This window comes from Tursiops truncatus, chromosome 6, assembly GCF_011762595.2.
Source record: "Tursiops truncatus isolate mTurTru1 chromosome 6, mTurTru1.mat.Y, whole genome shotgun sequence".
Taxonomy (NCBI): domain Eukaryota; kingdom Metazoa; phylum Chordata; class Mammalia; order Artiodactyla; family Delphinidae; genus Tursiops; species Tursiops truncatus.
Window position 1 is genome coordinate 21,280,354 of NC_047039.1, and position 20,147 is coordinate 21,300,500.

The 20,147-nt window shown below is 39.9% G+C and overlaps 1 protein-coding gene across 1 annotated transcript in view; it reads left to right on the forward strand.

Annotated features, from left to right (window-relative positions):
* The window catches only part of DIRAS2 (DIRAS family GTPase 2), a 29,317-nt gene extending 25,185 nt beyond the window's left edge, over positions 1 to 4,132 (forward strand). The window contains exon 2 of the mRNA XM_019936288.3: positions 180 to 4,132. Coding sequence (XP_019791847.1) covers positions 216 to 815 — 600 coding nt within the window. The 5' untranslated portion in view covers positions 180 to 215 and the 3' untranslated portion in view covers positions 816 to 4,132. The remainder of the gene's footprint in view (positions 1 to 179) is intronic.
* Positions 4,133 to 20,147: the final 16,015 nt, after the last annotated feature.

A 20,147-nucleotide genomic window follows, 5' to 3' on the forward strand; every position in this document is an offset into this window, starting at 1 on the left:
TTATTGGATTTAGAATTACAGAATTATAAAATGAAATTTGAATTGTTCTTGTGTTGGGAAAGTGAAAGCAAACTGTACCATTTCGATTTTGTTTTAAGCTATCAAGAGAGGGTAAAGCAACCTTTTCCTAGATTTTTCTTTTACTAATTCTCTCAAACAACATCTGGTTCCTTTGCTAGGTGCTTCCTAGTTGATCGTTGGAGCCCTCAAGCAACATGCCAGAGCAGAGCAACGATTACCGGGTGGCCGTGTTCGGCGCAGGTGGTGTTGGCAAGAGCTCTCTGGTCTTGCGGTTTGTGAAAGGTACATTCCGGGAGAGCTACATCCCCACTGTGGAAGACACCTACCGGCAGGTCATCAGCTGTGACAAGAGCATCTGCACCCTGCAGATCACGGACACCACAGGCAGCCACCAGTTCCCTGCCATGCAGCGGCTGTCCATCTCCAAAGGGCATGCCTTCATTCTGGTCTACTCTATCACCAGCCGGCAGTCCTTGGAGGAGCTCAAACCCATCTATGAACAAATCTGTGAGATCAAAGGGGATGTGGAGAGCATCCCCATCATGCTTGTGGGGAACAAGTGTGACGAGAGCCCGAACCGCGAGGTGGAGAGCAGCGAGGCTGAGGTGCTGGCCCGCAAGTGGAAGTGCGCCTTCATGGAGACCTCGGCTAAGCTCAACCACAATGTGAAGGAGCTCTTCCAGGAGCTGCTCAACCTGGAGAAGCGCAGGACCGTGAGCCTCCAGATCGATGGGAAAAAGAGCAAGCAGCAGAAGAGGAAAGAAAAGCTCAAGGGCAAGTGCGTGATCATGTGAACTCCCTCCCGTGGGAGCAGCAATTGTGTGTCTCCCTCTCCTCCCCTCCCCCTCCACGTGAAACCCACAGTCGTCAGGGTAGCATGTCAGATGCCCACGTGTTAAATATTGCATTTTGACCGAGATGTGCGCTGTTGTCCTCAGAGGGCATTTTACACTACCACCAATAAGCACCCCCTCTCCAGAATCAGGGAATCTGATAAATGCTTAAAATGAAAACTAACATGCTCAGCATTGCAGGGAACCGAATGGGGTGCCAGACATTTCTGGAGGCATCGTTCGCCATCAGGAGGCATGAGGGCTTGTGCCCTCGGAAGCAGCGTGTGCCGATAGGGGGAAATACTATCTGCATACATGTGAGAGCATGTTAACCCAGAGCTGCAAGCACCACCCCCAGACCAGGCATCCCCTCTGCTCAGAAGCCAGTGACAACCCTTGGGGAGGGGAGGGGTGGGAAGAGGTGAGAAGACCAGGCCAAAGTTGTTCGGTTCCATGGTTCTTTTACTGAATTAAAAATAACACAGCCTCTCTACCCGCCAGAGGATGTTCACTGTCAGTTCCCAGCTGACCTGTGAGCCTTGCCACTCTGAGGGGAGGTCCTCACCTCACTAAGTCTAGTTATTAGCAGGTATCGTTTTAGCCTTTTAGGGTATTTCTTTTCACATACAATGATGAATTCACTAAGAGTGTGCCGCTCTGTCAGAAATTCTTCAATTTCCGTTTAAAATGTTTGCGTAAGGATATCGTGGACAATACTAAAACATTGCAATAACGCTCCTGTGTGTTATATTGTGAGAGTTTTAGAAATGTGAAGTTTCCTTCCTTTGACCCATGAGGGGTATAACTCTTCCAGCCCTCAGATTTTAAATAAAAGCAATTAAAGTAGCTATTTTTTAGACATTTTTGTCCTCCAACATGATTTTCTTCTTTTCAATAACTCGATCTGTATCCAACTGGGTAACAGCCAACAAAGGCCATCCGAAGACCAAAAGCCACATCCATTTTCTAACAGACACGGACATGTCTGTGCCATACTTTGCATCTTAATGAAATACGTTGAAACAAAGTTTGTTCACTGTGTTTTTGATGATTATCTATAACGAGTATATTCCTGGGAAATGCATTCAAGTAATAGATTATCGTGCAAGTTCCATTAGAAATGTCTTCTAAGAGCTGTTCAATGCAGGGTTCACTCTGGAAATGATTATCTTTTCCTCCTAATGATCTCGTGTGCATCCTCAATTCTTCAAACCAAATTACGGCCACTGCTGATTCCTGCATGCTAGGTGGAAATGGGTCCAGCAGGCTCCGTCACAGGCCGGGCATAGCCCACTCAGCTTATTCTTCTGCCGTCCTCAAGGCTGCTTTGGCTCTGCTTCCTGAAAATTCCCACTGACAGAGCCTGTAAATTCTCCTGTTTGTTCCAGTCTGCATCCCACTCGGGCCTCCTCTGGAATTTTCCCTTTCAGCACACCTTCCTGTTGCCTGCCTGGCAGGCAGAGAGAGTGATGCCCTCAGGATCATGTAAGGGGAGCTTCTCGGCTTCTGGGCAGCAGCGCCCAGCTGAGGCAGGATGGTCAAGTTCGGACGTTTGCACATACCTTTCTCTCCTGCACTTGCTGTGTCTTTCCTGTGCCTCCTGCTACAGCAACTATTGGGCAGTTCTGTGCTCTCAACAGATCCTAAATTAATCTTTTTCTGGTTAAATTTTCTTGCCTTCATCTCATCCCCTCTCCTCTGCTAATAACTCATCCTTGTGATGTATTTAGTGTGTGGGAGGTACTTTGAGAACCATTGGCTCCATGGTCAGCCCACCTCTCTTGGCCTCCTAGAACAGAACTTGGACAGGGAGGGTACAGAAGTGGCCTGGGTGCCACCAAATCCCTCTCCAAGTCCCAATGGACACACCTTCTGATGGGCTCCTTCTGTTCCAAGTGGCTGTTCCACAGCCTTCACAGTGAGATCTCATTGGTGTGTTTTCTAGAACATTTGCTTTTCAACTTGTCCCTACCTTTTTTTTTTTTCTATTTCTATTCTCAGAGAGATGTCATCCATTTGTAGTCTGGATATGGGTTAAGTGGAAGAAGAAACAGGACTTCATGGCCAAAATGAACTTTAGAGATCTTGGGTGGGTTAAACTAATGGTAAAATGTGATGTCTGCCACAGGCTGTAATGTCCGTAAGGCTCCCAGTGTGTGGGCTCCCTGTCACTGCCCCATTCTTCCTAATCCAAGTTAGAAATTCATTTAGCCCTCTCAAGGCAGTGTCTACATTTTTAAGTGTTTACAGCTTGATCAATATGAGAAGCTTGTAATTATTGAAAATCTGTTCTCATTCAGGACACATTTTCTTCCTTTGTATTTTGCCTGTGAGTTTATTGGAAGGCCATTGATGCTTCAATCATGGGTCTTTATTCTGAGATCATTTTTTATGAACTGCACTAAGGATATAGATGATTATCTCAAAATAATATTTTCGGAGCTCCCCAATGGACATTCAGGAGGAGTTAGTCCCACTGAACCAGATATTTTTAGCATTTATGTGGGCCAGTCCCCGAATAAGTAGTTGTGGTTCTTGAGGACACGTCCTGCATTGCATATGGACACAGAAGGTTTTGACCTTGCCACAGTAAGTTACAAAACTCAAAATATTGCTTTGAAGATGGCACTCCGGGAATAAGCTTGGGGCTCCATGGGTCCCGTTCTGTCCCTGCCAATCCCTCTTCCATCTGGTGACAAGCCATGGGCGTGCCCTGGGCATGCATGCAATACAGCAAGACCAACACAAGAGCAATATTGAATTGTTCATTAGATCTAAAATTATATATATATAAAATATATATAATTTATCTTCCTGCATTTTGAAGTATAAAGTAGTACATTGTACATATCTGTAAGCTAGTATATTTGTTTCACCATTTGTGATATTTAAGAAATGCTCTCTTTATAGAACAGAAGTATTAAATATCCCCCAAAAATGTTCTGTGATACTTAATTTTTTTTTCAAAATTTGTAATGTGTTGCTCCTACATAAGCTCTCTGGAAATGTCCATAACTAATGGGACACATGTAAACCCTCAAAGATCCATCCTGGAATTCAGTGCCCCACAAAGACAGTGTGTGGACAGAACATTTACAGAGCATGACTTTTATACATGTGGGATAGCAATGTGTATATTTATATTTAAGGTGTATTTACTGTTACAATTCCATTATCTATTTTATTTACAGTTGTAAAAATCATTCTTGCATACAAGTTTCTAGTTGCCAGTGATATTCTGAAAATAAGAATATTAAAATAAAGCTTCGGTTCTGACACACGGCTGGAAGGTGGTGGTATTTCTTACTCTTCAGGGCATAGCGGGTCTGTGGTGGTCTCGCCCTAGTTCTTCTGCAGCTGCTTTCTTGCACCTGTTGACCACATAGGAGATTGTCAGGCCCTGCAGGTCTGGGGTCAGCAACCGCAGCTGCCCTGCGGTGTTCGAAGGAAATTTCCTCACTGTTTGTCGCTGGGCTGACATGATGCTACGGGCAGAGTGAGGTGAGAGGGAAGGAGTAGGGTCAGGGCCCCTCCTTGGCTTAGAATAGGAGTAGTGAAGTGGAGAAAAACTCCTCTTTAATCCTGTTTCCCCCAAATCTCCTGGCCTCCTCAGGAAAGCCAGGCTGTTAAGTGGAGTTGATGTACAAAGCCCCAGCACTGTTCCCAGGCACAATTTCTGTTTGACACCCTTGGTCTTTACTCCTTCTCAACACCAACTATAAAATAAACCTGACTTTTGATTTTGAAAGACAACAACTATCAACACAACAAAACCATCATTCAGCCACTGAATAGCTAGATGACCGTGGGCAGGTTCTTAACCTTCCTGTGCTTCTGCAAAATGGGAATCATTAGCATCCGCAGCATAAGTGGCCATGAGAATTAAATTAACCATAAGCACAAAGCATTTGGAGCTGTCTTGTCACATTTTGAGCCTTCAATGGAAATAAACCCCCTCGGACTATGTAAGACTCTTTCGAAGGTCTGTGGCAGTGTGAAAATTAATCTATGCAGATACAGCAATCAGCCAGAACCTTTCAGTTTCTTTAAGCCTCTTTAACAGCTTTCTCCAGTCTGGCTCTCGGCACACTCCACCCCTCCTCCCCCTCCCAAGATCATTAATACTACATTATTCAGGGATTTCTCCATTTACAGAAATAATTAACAACCAGCAGGCCCCATTAGGCCCCATTAAAGGGCATCCCATCCAGTGCTTATCAAGCTTTAACGTGCAAATAAAGCACTTGAGACCTGTGCTTCAGCAGAGTCTGAGTCAGCAGGATGGGGTGGGGCCTAAGAATCTGCACTTCTAATAGGTTCCTAGGTTCTATGGATGCTCCTGGACCACCGACCACGGTTTGAGTAGCAAGGTTGTAATCTACTTATACTCCAATTTTGTTGCACATTGGAATCATGTGGAGTTTTGAAACTTATTGATGCTGTTGGGGAGGAAAAATTTTCCTCCACCCTTCTAGGTTCTTCTGGCTGGCCTGTAACAGGGAAGAGCCAATTCTGACTCCTTGTTGGATATGTTTCTTTTACTTTAACCTTTGCTTTTCTTTGCTTTTGTTATTATAATCACTGTCTATAGCTGTAAGCATACATAATGGCCTGCCACAGGGAACCATGCCCCTCTGCCTGACTGTTAAAACAAAGGCCTTTGTTCAGCCCACAGAGAGACATTCTGACCCTGCCCACCTGTGAATGGCTGCAGAAAAGAAGAAATTAACACATCCCCTCCGATTTTGCAAGATAAATGGCCTTTTTACTTTACTCCCTCACCTCCTCCCCGTCTCTGTTCTATAAAAAAAACTGGCATCCAGGCCCCAATAAGATGGTTTTTTGGGGACCCTAGTCCGCCATCTTCACGGTCTGCTGGCTTTCTGAATAAGTCACTATTCCTTGCCCCAACTCTTCATCTCCCTATTTATTGGCCTGTCGTGTGGCGAGCAGAGCGAGCTTGGACTCAGTAACAGTCCTAATAATTACATTGACATGAGAGTAACAGGAGAAAAACAAAATTTAATTACGTACAAAACTAGTTAGAACAAACTAGGCCCAAGAACAAACTAGGTAGAAGACTGGATCTCCAGTAGACCTTAAGCCTCATTATATGCTCACTGTAACACATTTGCATGCTAAGTGATACACCCACAGGTGCCATGAGAGTTCTGAGGCTGACCATAAAAGGCCAAAACCTGGGAGGTGGCCCAATTCCTGGGAATCCCCACCCCATCTTCTAAATTGTTAGAATGTTCTTCCCCCTCATTAGCATATGTAATTACCCAGCCCATAAAAACTTCTCTAAGTAAACTCGCTTCCACTTTACTTTGGCTCGCTCTTGAATTCTTTCCTCATTTGGCAACCCGCCCCAGGAACTCTCCCAACTCGCAGGAGAGATGGGACATGACCATTCTCCTGCATCCGCTTCTCCAGCAACAGAATCTAATATCCACAAAAGAATATTACTGAGACATAATTTTTCTCTCTCAACATCACCCTCATTTTTACCAAAGAGAAAAAAATTAAGATTAACTTATTTGAAAAATGAGTCTAGTTTCATTACACTTGGCCTGGCTATTTATATAAGTGCAGCAAGAATAGTGATTGACCACATAGACTCTTTTATTCTGCTTTGCTGGAATTTTTCATAAGGAATCCCAGATTGAACTTTTAAATGCTTCGCAAGACTAGGAGGCAACGCTAAGGACTTGTTTGTCATCAGATTTCCCCTGCAATATCTAAAGGTTTGGGTTAATTCCTTTGATTTTGAGGTCCACAACATGTTCAGAGGTTCCTGCACTTGCCAAGAAGTGACCTTTTTTACCTGGTTAGGCTATCGGGAACCCTGTAAGCAAGGTACCAGACTTTTTTCAAGGGGCTTTATTGGCTCCATTAAGTCAACCTTAGTTCCTTAAACCTGTTTAGTCATATCTGAGTTTATGCATGCTTCTCTCAAAGGCGTGACATCCCAGTCAAAGCCTTGGTAATATAGCCAGTTCTTCCAATTGTGTCCTGTTATAAAGAGAACAGATTCTTAGTGAACTTATGCAAATAACTATATTGCCATAAAGAATACTCATTGAATTTTCAAATTCTGGAAGAATCAGGTAGGGAGAAAAAGGTAAATGTCTGCTTCAAAGGAATAATTTACCAAACTTCTGTAAGTCATAGTTTAAGAGGAAAGTTTTCCTTATATCTGGAAAACAAAACATTAACAATGTTTCAAACAAAAAAGTCGTAAAATTTATAATCATCCTATTCATTCAGTCCCATGTAATTAATTCTTGTTGATCTTGATCTTTAGTTAGTAGTTTTATGAAGCCATCTGTTTCTCTATTAGTGTTTTGTAACTTCTTACCTAGTTTAGTGGTACGGTCTGAAAGTTAACAGAGACAGTATTTTAGAATATGTTAAGAGTCCTTTCCATGAATTTCTCTGAAGATGAAACATACTTGAAAAAGCAAATAGACTTAAAAATGACCATGATTATCAAATGAGAATTCATTAATGTAATTGACAAGGAAATTTGGTTATTTTTGTGACACACATTTTAAAATAGTAATTAGAATTACAAACAATAACATTATACTAGGACATATCAGATTTTTAGGAATTTTATATATTTTCTAGAACACTTACATTAATAACATTTACCCATACAATATAACCTCAGAAGGTTTATTATCACTTATTTGATAATGTTTCCCATGTAATTTAACATATCAAATACACCTAATTAGTTTAATCTCTCTCCTTTTGTAAGTAGAGAGAATATATCCTTTGGGATGCTCCAGGTGCCCTCTAGAAATTCTCAAAGTTAGTTTTTGGTCAAAAAGACTTCATTTAGAATTTGATTTTGGGGGAAGTTTGTCAAAAATATTGGAGATTTTAGAACACTTGGCCAAATAGGATCGTAATTTATTGTGAAACAATACTTATTCATTTAACCATGACAACAAAGACTTCACAGGCAAATACAGAAGGTTAAATAGTTGTACAAAGCTTTAGCATTTTAATATAGAAAAGATACAATTTTTTAAAAATGATCAAAAAGCCGATAAAGGCAAAACATAGAATCTTTGTTTTTCTAGGCAGATTACGTTAAAGATTAAAAAAAAAAAAAAAAAAAAAACCTTTCACAAGAGCAGACAAATAGTCCAATAAACCTTTTTCTTTTAGCAGATGAAGGAAAATTAAGGCTTAGTTTTACCTAAGTACATTATTGATATTAAAGCTTATTTTTAAAAACTTTATAACAAATTCATTGATCACACATAAACTTTCTTAGATTCCTTTTTCATAAACCTTCTACAACTTTCTATGTCCATTTTAGTTCATCCCTTGTTTTTTTTTTACCATTCAGCTTTATTTTAGGAAAAAATTATTTTATTTTCCCTCAACAAAAATGCATCTTCATATCTCATACCTTTTCTAACCAAAAACACATCCTACTTTCCTTGCATATAAAGTTCTTTCCCTTATTATTTCCAGTAACTTTAATCATATATGTTAATTAGAATTCTTAACCCTTAGAAACTTTAATTTCTAGTGAAAACTATGAAGTAAGCAATTGTGAACTATTACACCAGCAGTCTTTAGACTGGCAAATTTATGAATACTTTCCATAATTTCTAGAAACATACATTTCCTCATAGCACAAATTTTCAATGTGGCATATGTCATGTTTATGAATAGGCTAAAATATCTTTAGACTCTGTAATAAGAAGTCAAAATTAGATAGACTTGTTCAGCAATTAATGTCTCAGTATTTTATCTTATCTGGAAATTATCAGACATTTAATAAATCCCCATCATTTCAATTAGCAAAATTCTAAGGGTGGAAGTTAAAGAGATTTGGGAAATTAAATGGATATATCGTAAAGCAATTAACTTAACTTAAAAAGTTCACCTAAACATTCTTATCTTATTTACATCTATTTAATTCATTTTTAAAAGATAATCATACTTAGATTACTCCTGAAGATTGAAGACTTAACAATACATTCAAGCTATTAACCATCACCTTATTTTTCTTGATAACAAATTTTATAACAGAGATAAGATAAACTTATTTGAGTTTTAGTAAACCTAGGTAGAAAAAAAGTGTTATACTTAATGTTGATAACTCTAAAGACATACCTGTATTAATTAAACCAACAAACTTAAACTAGATTTTATTTACCAAAAATTATTGTAGATCACATAAATTTGAAAAACATATGGGTTAGTTTCTGTTATATTTATGAGATTTAAATATACTTAATTGATAAGTGCTTAATTTTAAGCCAATTAAATAGAGCTCTTTTACAAATTAAATTTGGCAATTGTACCTGAAGGTAGAAAAATACCATATCTATAATACACATACATAGACATACAAACACAAACAGAGATCTTATAGCTTTCATTTAAAATTTTCAGTCATGAATTACATATAACAATATAGAACTCACTGGTTTATAAATAACAGTTGGAATAAGTTAAGTTTATATGTGCAGATGGCTAAAGCTTTGTACTCTTTATGGGGAAGACTTTTAAGCTTTGTATTTGTTTCCGACAAGTAATCTTAAGAAGGCCAAGCACTAGATTTTGGACAAGACAGTCTTTCCAACAGTATGTATTTTAAAAAGGCAACTCCCCCCACCACCTCACTTTTTTTCTTCAGTCTGGGCAGATTTTTAATTACCTTCCAGGATGTTTACATAGACATGGTAAAATTTACAACTTCAGAAGACAGAAAGAATGCAAGTTTTCTCTTAGGAGTTTGGGGTGTATTTGACTATTATAGAAGTCTAGCGTAATTACTATTTAAACTTTATCTTCTTTTTGTTAAGTACAGACCAATTGTACATCCAGTATCCTGATTTTTGTAATATCTGCAAACGTCTGGTGGTAAATAGGAAAATGTCTGAGTGGATTCTGAGATATTTCAGAATTATGTTTTTGTTTTTCTAAAGACTCAAGTAGTAAATTGAATATTGTTGATTTTACACTTTTTTGCATTTCTGTAAGCTGTCTTCAAAGAATCAGGTAGGCTTTTTCATTATGTTTAAACGAGGTTGATTTGCTCACTCAATCACACTATTTTGAATTTGCCTTTTTATATCAGGGAGAAAACTTCCAGCTAAGATGGAAATCAAAATATTTTTACGTTTTTTATGTTCTGCTGTCTAGAGGACATTAATTATTTGGGATGGGGGTCTAGGATATATCTGCAAAGGACGTTGCATAGGAAGACCTGAAGCTGGAAAGCCTGATTATAGGGCTCAGCAAAATGGAGGACAGGAGGGCAAAACCTTATTGTCCATCCTGGGTGCTGCTGCTTAATTTATTTCCTGGTTAGAGCACTAATATGAGTAACCTGTAGACTTTGGTTCTAGAAATTAGGCTGGAGCTCTCTCTGTAAAATTTGTAGAGAAAGGGAAGTTAAAATAAGCAGCTGGGTGTTTAAGGCTTTTCCGTGAAAGGTGAAGGAGTTTTGGGAGTTAAGGGAATTTGCTTGAGGAGATGGGGCTATATTTTAAGAAGGGAAATTTATATCGGATGGGAACTTCAATTTGTTCTAAGTTTAATTTCTGTTCTTTCATCTTGTTAGGGAGTCTGTAAGGTTAGCTGTTATATTTCTTTGTATCCACTTTTTAATTTGGTCTGTCCACAGACACCAATAAGACAATTGTAAAAAATATCAATTTAGATTTTCAATTTAAAGGGTTATCATCTGGCTATTGGCACGCTGGATCTTAATAGTGACCCAAACCAATAATAAGCCTTTTTATGGCTTAACCAAGGATGCAGGAGGCATCTCACAAAAGAGTTCAGCCCTCACAAGATTCAGCAAGTTCATTCTCAAAGATAACCTGAGAAAGCAAAAACCTTAATTGCACAGGTGGTAAGGAAGGATGGTGCAGTGAAAATGGTGTCTCAGGTCTCACAGGGAAACCATGAGATGTGTCCAGTTACAAATCTAATAATCTATGACACCAAGCAGGTGCTAATGGAATGGTATTTTCCAGCACTAACAAAACAACGATAGTTGAGACAACAAAGGCCCCTGATGGACTGTGACCCTTTGTGACAAACTGCCCTGAAATCTGGCACAGCCAGATAAAGAGAGTGCTGCTTTTGACTTTGTGTCTTGGAACTCCAGTCTATTCATTCATCTGGCCACCAGATGCACCCCAGTAAGCTGCACCTCCCAAATGGCAGAGGCCAGAAAATATATTCTCACTGGTTACAAAGCCAAGGTCTCAGAACATAAGATAAAATAAAAGGAAAAACCTCATCTAGTTTTTACCTAGGAGACCCCCAGCAAAATTTATCTAAACAGATGTGGGTCTGATGAGATCCCTGAATGTACCAGAGGTCGGCTTGAACAGTAGCCTTATGGGGCCCATGCCAGCGTTCTGCCCTATTTTTTTTCCTCCGTACGATGAACAACACGACAGAGAAAAGGGAAAGCAGTGACCATCTCTAGGGAAAAAAAAGGGATGAATAAGCGTACTCATTACCAAATTTTCACCAGAGTTGTTAAATCCAAGGAACAAACTCCACAAATACTTTCTGCTAATCTAAATTTAGAAAAAGAAAAGGGTGGGGTGGGAGAAATTGGGAGATTGAGATTGACGCATATACACTATTGATACTGTGTATAAAATAGACAACTGAGAGGAACATGCTGTCTAGCACAGGGAACTACTTAATACACTGTGGTGTCTTAAATAGGAGGAAAATCCAAAAGGGAGGGGCTATATATATATATATATATATATATATATATATATATATATCTGATTCATTTTGCTGTGCAGTAGAAGCTAACACAACATTGTAAAACAACTATACTCCAATAAAGATTACAAGTAAATAAATAAATAAATACATTTAGAAAAAGAGAAAAAGGACTCTCACCACTTTTACTTCCACCAGACCTTGCAAACAGAGATTCAGGAGACTCATGCGATAAGAATTCTTACATTCTGTGGCGTTTTGTCAGGGTTCCCAGAATCTCTTTATCTGCACCAGTCCTGAAAGAAAGCAGTTTCCAGCCAGTGAAGATCCTACGAACTAAACCAATTGTTGGGAAGGAGAACCTTTCCTCTACATTTCTAGGTTCTTCTGGCTTGTCTGATAATTAAGTTGACACGAGGCAGACTAACAGGAGAAAAAGCAAATTTAATTATGTACTTATAGGGGCTCCATAGGGATATGAGGCCCAGAGAAGTGACCAAAGCGGACAGCTTTTATACCTTTTAGACAAAGAAACTACATTTCTTGAGAACTGACATGACGGAGAAACTTAGATTTGGGTACTAATTAGTGAAGAATCTAAGCAGAGCTTGTTTACACACTGGGCCCTGAATTCCCTATTTCTGGTGATAAAGGTCTCTCTGTACTTCCTGGTGCAGGGAAGCATACCTTTCACATTGGAGATTTATTTCCTGCTTTCAGGGGGACAAATGAGGGTCAGAGTGTCCTTCTTGCACTGGCTTTTTGCTAAGGAACCTTAATTCAAAATAATCAATATGCCACTTTGACATATTTTGCCCCGGCCTGCCCTGAGCCCCATCAACATCCATGCCCTACCCCAGAAATCATGATTTAGTAGGTCTGGAATGTGGCTTTGGCTTTGGAGTGTGGGATAAAGATTAAGAACCACTACTGTTAGCCAGGTTTAATTGGGAAGGCCTGTCAGCTTCATAAATTTCCTGGGGTGGGGGAGATGCTTATTAAGTTAAGTTCCCCTTCAATGACTATTTTCCAGGAATCAAACTGGTGAAATTGGTGTGAGGGTCATAACCTCTTCTATGTGTAGCATCTCCCAAGATTGGCATTGAGAGGAAATTATAATCCAGATAGAGAGTGCCCACCCACCGCCCCACCTAGAGCAGTTTGGTCAGCTCTAACTGTGAGGTGATCTCACTGGCCTTGGGTCTGAAATCCAGCAGCAGTCTGGAGTGTCCCATCCTTACCTAGCCCAATCCCAGCATGCCATGCACTCCATTCTTGACAACTCCTCATGTTTCTTCAGTGCCTGCAAATACCAAAGTCCCATGGCCCCCTTATCAATCATGCCTTAGCTCTGCTGATTTGCTATTGCCCTGATTCCGATAACATGAATGTGATCAGTGCTCAGTGCTTCTTACATTCAACACTCAGTGGCTACCTCATTCCTTTGACCTGAGGCAATGGCTCTGCCCCACAGCTGTCCTGCTGCAGACGGGATATGACCTCGCATGCTTTCCTATTTTCACATTTCTGTATTTCTCTCATTTGCTTTCCCATTCCATTACTTTTTCCTAAGTGGAGATAGAGCCACTCATAATGAATTCACAATGAAATTTCTGCAGTTTCTTAATTAGGGGCAACAAGGGATATAAAGTAGATGTGAAATGGTTATTTCCCTCCTGTCAAAATTCAAGATTACGTTCTTTGTGGTTCGTCTAATAACAAAGACACATAGTTTCAGGAAGTACCTCTCCAAGTGCTCAATAGCCCCCAGTCAACCATAATAATAAAACAGCCTTCAGAGTTAGATACTATTGATATAAGTATGCCCAATACCCCAATAAGACAACCATAAGGTAAGTATCAGGCACTCCATGGAGGGTGAGGAAATGAACTTTAAGATATCATTGTCACTGTAAAACTGACAACATACAATTATAAAGTGGCTGTGTCAAAATTCATTACTTTCACCATGCTGTTTGTTCTGCTCAGAAATCCCTTCTTTCTGTCTCCTGGTCCCATCCTTGCATATTAAAATCTTTTCCTATATTAAGGCTTCTATCCAAAATCTCCTCTGTGAAGACTTCCCCAGTCATTTAAATCAAAAAAGAATTCTCTCCCTATTCAGAAGTCCTCTTGATTCATTTTTTCCTGTCTTTTCTGGTTCTTATGACATGTTTTGTTACTCTGAATTGATTTTTGAGTCTGTCCGGATTTGTTCCATACTATTTAACCTGAAATCATTGCTGAACTCTCTTGGCAACCTGAACCGTACTTTGGACCAGGAATGCCCTGTAAACACTTGTTAGAAGGAGCAGCCAACCCCACCTGATCACTCATGGTGGGATTCTGTGCAGTTCTACAAACATTTCCATCCTCCCACTATGGATAAGGGTAGGATTGCACTTCCTGGTGCTCTTATCATCAGGTTGGATCTGACCATTTCTGGCCAAGGTGTGTGCATGGAAGAAATACCTGTCATTTCTAGGCTGGAGCATTTAATCCTCAATAAGGGGCCCTTCTGAGCTCTGCTTCACTTCTCGCACAGGAGTGGCGATGTTCCAGACAGGGGTTGGTCCATTGGCCTGCATCTCAGAATGAGGACAAGGGTGAGATGGGAGCAAAGCCCCCTGCTAACCTGCAGTGTATACATACCCCAAGGGAGAAATAGACCTTTGTTATTTTGTGTTATTGGATTCTGGGGGTTGTTTGTTATAGAAGTGTAACCCACTCTGTCTTGACTAATACATTATTCCTGGTTTATGATCTCAAAGATTAGCATTTCCTTCTCATCAAACTTTTCCTCTTAAAATAGCAAGTGAATAAATAAAACCTATACAATAGCAAGTGAATAAATAAAACCTATACAATAAATATGGTACTATAAAGGATGAAATTCTTAGAACATGCCAGAGTCACACTTGTAAAGGTTTTTTTTTTTTTTTTTTTTTTTTTGCGGTACGCAGGCCTCTCACTGTTGTGGCCTCTCCCGTTGCGGAGCACAGGCTCCGGACGCGCAGGCTCAGCGGCCATGGCTCACGGGCCCAGCCGCTCCGCGGCATGTGGGATCTTCCCGGACCGGGGCACGAATCCGTGTCCCCTGCATCGGCAGGCGGACTCTCAACCACTGCGCCACCAGGGAAGCCCTCAAGTTTTTTTTTTTTTTTTATTTATTCTCCTTTGACAGGTTATTAAAAAAAATTCTCAACTTTAGGTTGACTAATGTCAACTAAAAATGAATTAGTTTACATAAATTATGCAAAAAAGTTGGTGCATCGGAGGCCTCTTCAGGCATTCCAGGATGTCTTGCTTTTGCCCCATAAGCCAGTATGATTCAAAATGTGGTCAATTGAGTAGCCTGTAGGGATTTTCATAGTTTTCAAGGGAAAGACAGTGAAACAGTTTTTGTTTAATTCTATACAATTTACAAATGTGAACTATAAAACAAATTGACTTTCACAGAATCCCATTGAGATCCTAATAGTTGTGTTCTCAGCAGCTGTTCCAGAGGCAATGGGATTTGCCATGTTCTCTGGGCAGGTATTAGGCACTTCACCTTTGCTAGTGTGTTTTCATACTTGTTGCATGGACTTTATTGGTTTGTTAAATTGCATTCTTTAATGTCTAACTCATGATTCAATGAAGCATAATGGCAAGATGAAAGAATAGCAAAACACTAAACATATAATGTCATAAAGCACTGGGAGTCTCTCTGTGAATATAGTGAATCTGTCAATCTGTGAGCATGATCATTTTCTAAGACAGCAATCTCCTCCCTCACCCTTTAAACAAAGGTGTTTAAGAAATAAGAGGACAATATCTAACAATTTGATATTATGTGTCTGGACTCATCAGGTCAATGCGTTGTCCTTTCAGAAAGTTAATTCATCAAAATTTTACCATGATGAGTAAAGCAATCATGATCTATTTTTTTTACAGAACAAATACAAAATAATATTTTTAAGTGTGAAATTAATGAATTGTTGATAAAGAAAATGAATAAGCCACAAATTGTATTTTTGTCATAGAAAGAGACACAAGTCATATTATCACAGAGAGGCCTCTAAGACCAGACTCTACGTTTATTACAGATGTTCTCAGAGAGAAAACACAACTGTTTTTTTTGTTAAAATTCCTTTATTTATTGTTAGATATTGTGTAATACTAATGGCCTACCATGTAGAAGGACAGTGACCAATGTGTTAGTGTGTTGGCTGATTCTGTTCCATACTTGAGTCAGTTCATAGTGTACTAGTGGGACACATGGGGGGTCAACAGAGAATTCATGCTATAAAAGAAGATGTTCTGTTGTTGTCATTTGTTTAATTTGTGATTATTTTGTAGAAGGAAATATGTTCTGCAGAAGGTACACTGTGGTCAGAACTGGTAGGGAAAGGTTTCACCTGAGTGCCAAATCATGCACTGCTTTATTCTCCAAAGCAACTGGTGGTTAATGATTTGCCTCCCATTCCTTATTTATGGTTCAAAGAAGAAGTGAAAATTGGGAATATGATCAAATCACAGCCACCAGCACCTTGGCAGTCTTCTAAGTTTAGAAAAAGCGGAGAGGCCAGGACATATAGCATGTTGCTTTTCAGCACTGAGTATGTTGACAGCTGAAAGAAAAGGCATTTACCAAGTTTTTGACATTAAAAATGAGTTAAACTATTTTCTTTTTGATACTGATAATGTCAGTAGCATGATCAAGTGATATATTTTGGGGACACATTGAGTACCTTGACAGGCTTGAACTCTTACTTCAGGTCAAGATATTATGATATTTTTACATTAAGGAGAATGTATTATATGTACTTATTTGGCTGAATGTAACAGCAGAATCTCAAATGATAGTTATTGAAACAAAAAATATATATATTTTTCCTTCTTACTGAAAGGAGTCCAATGGCTTCATGAAATCATGAGGGATCTAGATTCATTAGATGATTCAGCTTCCCCTTCTCTGGGGTGTGGGACACATACTAATGACCCATTATGGCTCCTGGAGCTCCAGGCATCAAACTCTCTGCAGGCTGACAGTAAGAGGATGGACACAAAAGTAAGTATGCATAATCCACAGCACTTCTGTCCCCTCGCTGAGTAGAACTTATTCATATAACCACTGCTAGTGGCCAGGAACACTCCAGAAAGACTGTCTTTCTATCTGGGAGGCAGTGTGCTTTTCTAGAAGTTGGGGATCTGCTATTAAGAGGGGGGAAATGGGTATTGAGAGGCAACTGGCTATTTTAAAATGTAGGTTTTATTTTTCAGGTATGGTTAGACCAACAGATTAGGAAACAATTGTCATTGAAAAGATAGTTTGTCATACTCATAGATCTTAAGAAGAGGGGCATGACATGCCATGCTGTGGGGTGGGGGAGCATACAGGGAAGTACCAGGAGGCAGAGGGAGAAGGGAAAATGTGAACAAGAGCCTTTATAGTGGTTTCTGTGGGAAGGAATGAGCTGAGCAAGACAGGGTGAACAAGTTTAGGACTGGCTAGTTTGAATAATTTCAGCAGACTCTGGGGCAAAAGGGCTGTTTTTGGTTGTCTGTTATCTGGCTTTGGGGTGATTAGGGAAGGACCTGAGTGTGAAAGCCCCAGAAAGTAGGTGGTTGGGATGTGGGCTCTGTATCAGTTGACTTGCATAAAAAAGGTATGCTCATAGGTAAGTTGTTTATTGTCTCTGGGGATTGGCTAACCCTGGGAGGGACAGTCCTTCCAGGGTCAATAAAGCCCCAGATGTCAAAGCATCAGAAATACACAAAATACAAGACATGATAAATACACTGGCAATCTCTGTCATGGATAGGATATCAAGATTTCATGAGATGGCTCAAATCAACATTTTCCCAATATCTTATGTTTTTCTAATTTTGTTAGAGAAATAAGGCAACGAATATTTTAAAACCATATCCAAATGCTAGAAAACAAACAAACATTGAAGAAGCTCTTTCTAAAGCCAAATGAAATAAGTGACTATATTAAGAATCTATTTGCTATGATCTCTCCATTGAAACTTTTAACTTCTGGCTTTTGAGTGTTACTTGCTCCCTAACCAAAATCGTTGTTAGGTTGTTAGGTTTTTCTAATTTGGTAGAAATAGGTGAGCAATAAGAGATATTGACTATGGGGACTTCCTTAGTGGTCCAGCAGTTAAGACTGCAGGGAGCCTGGGTTTGATCCCTCGTCAGGGAACTAGATTCCACATGCTACAACTAAAGATCCCACACGCAGCAATGAAGATCCCACGTGCCACAACTAAGACAGCCAAATAAATAAATAAATAAATGTTTTTAAAAAGAGAGAGAGAGAGATACTGACTAAGCTATGAAGTCTGATGCATGGTTCAAGGCATCCCTTGTCTGGTCAGATTGAAAAAGACCTCTTGAAAAGATTAGGGGACATGATTGTTCCTAGAGGACACCTCTTCTCAAGCATAGGAAATTTCATGTGGGGTTCAGCTGTGCCATGGTCAAGGGATATGAGTTTTTCTTGACCACACAGAGCATCCAGCCCCCAGCTCTCTGTGTAGAGGTCCCTGTAAGTGTCCAGAACTGTTGGATGGCAAGTCTCACAGGGCACGGTGTGGAGGATGTGGTGATACATCCACACCCAAGGATCCTCATCCTTACTACCCCTTCCAATAGTCCCCTTGGTCCCTGTAGTCAGTGGTGTGCTGGTGCCAGCTCCTACTGCATCGAAACAGTCAACTGGGCCCATTTTTTCCTAACTCTGAGTTAAGTGAGTTGAGATCAGCCACAACAGAAACATGTACATCCTAACAATCTCTGCAGATTAGGGCTTTCCTTTCCTTCCCTCCCCTCCTTTCTCCTTCCCTCCCCTTCCTCCCCTGAAGAGCTGGTTGTTAAACATTTACCAGGACACTGTTGCTTGCAATGTATGAAAGTGTTTTACTTCTTTTGCCCTCTGAGACTTTGTTCTCTGAGGGTTTTCTTACCCTCCTGCTTGCTACCCATCTTCATCCTACTTTGACTAGAATCTTCTTCACTGGGGTCCCAGCTCATCAGTTACCAGTTTATTGTTATATTTATCACAAACAACTACATTCTAAGATTTTTTAAAAATTATAATACTGAGGGCTGGCAACACTATGGTGAAAACTGGTTCAGCATTTTGGAAATATTTTTGGAAGCATTAAAAAAAACTCTGAAATATGTTATAACCCAGTGACCTAATATTTCATTTTAGGCACATCTGAAACTAATTTGAAATATAGAAGAAATAGTCTTCTGCTCAGAGATGTCCTTTTCAGCCTTAATTAGTAGAAGATTGGAGAAAACCTAAAAATGTCTATACAACACCAAGCTCTGTGTGCTATTGGATGGTGAGAACAGTCAGCCCGAGGCACTGTCAGTGACTTAATTATAGAAGAAAATTTAAATCAGGTTTACTAAGTCAGGAAAGTGTGTCTTGTATACTTTGGAAAAACATTTGGAAAAGTTTTTCTGGTTAGTGCTCAATTAAGACAGGAAATTAAATTTCCCGGAACACTCGATTAATTGAAGACTCTCTTAACTGAGACTTTTGCAATCACACTTAAAACAAGAAGCTTTGCAGAGTCTTTAGAGTTGGGCTGTTTCTGCTGTAGTTAGTGTAGATAGAAAATAACAATGCAGCTTAATATCAAAGAACAAGCAACCCAATCAAAAAATGGGCAGAAGACCTAAACAGACATTTCTCCAAAGAAGACATACAGATTGCCAACAAACACATGAAAAGGAGCTCAACATCACTAATTATCAGAGAAACGCAAATCAAAACTACAATGAGGGGCTTCCCTGGTAGTGCAGTGGTTGAGAGTCAGCCTGCCAATGCAGGGGACAGGGGTTCGTTTCCCGGTCCGGGAAGATCCCACATGCCGCGGAGCGGCTAGGCCCGTGAGCCATGGCCGCTGAGCCTGCGTGTCCGGAGCCTGTGCTCCGCAACGGGAGAGGCCACAACAGTGAGAGGCCCGCGTACTGCAAAAAAAAAACCTGCAATGAGGCATCACCCACACCGGTCAAAACGGGCATCATCAAAAAATCTACAAACAATAAATGCTAGAAAGGGTGTGGAGAAAAGGGAACCCTCCTACACTGTTGGTGGGAATGTAATTTGGTACAGCCACTATGGAGAACAGTATGGAGGTTCCTCAAAAAAACTAAAAATAGAGCTACCATATGATCCAGCAATCCCGCTCTTGGGCATATATCCAGAAAAAAACATAATTTGAAAATATACATGCACCCCAATATTCATTGCAGCACTATTTACAATAGCCAGGACATGGAAGCAACCTAAATGTCCATCAACAGAGGAATGGATAAAGAAGGTGTGGTACATATATACAATGGAATATTACTCGGCCATAAATAATGCTATTTGCAGCAGCATGGATAGACCTAGAGATTGTCATACTGAATGAAGTAAGTCACATAAAGACAAATATCACTTAATATTGCTTGCATGTGGAATCTAAAAAAAAAGGTACAAATGAACTTAGTTACAAAACAGAAGTAGAGTCACAGATATAGAAAACAAACTTACGGTTACCAGGGGATGGG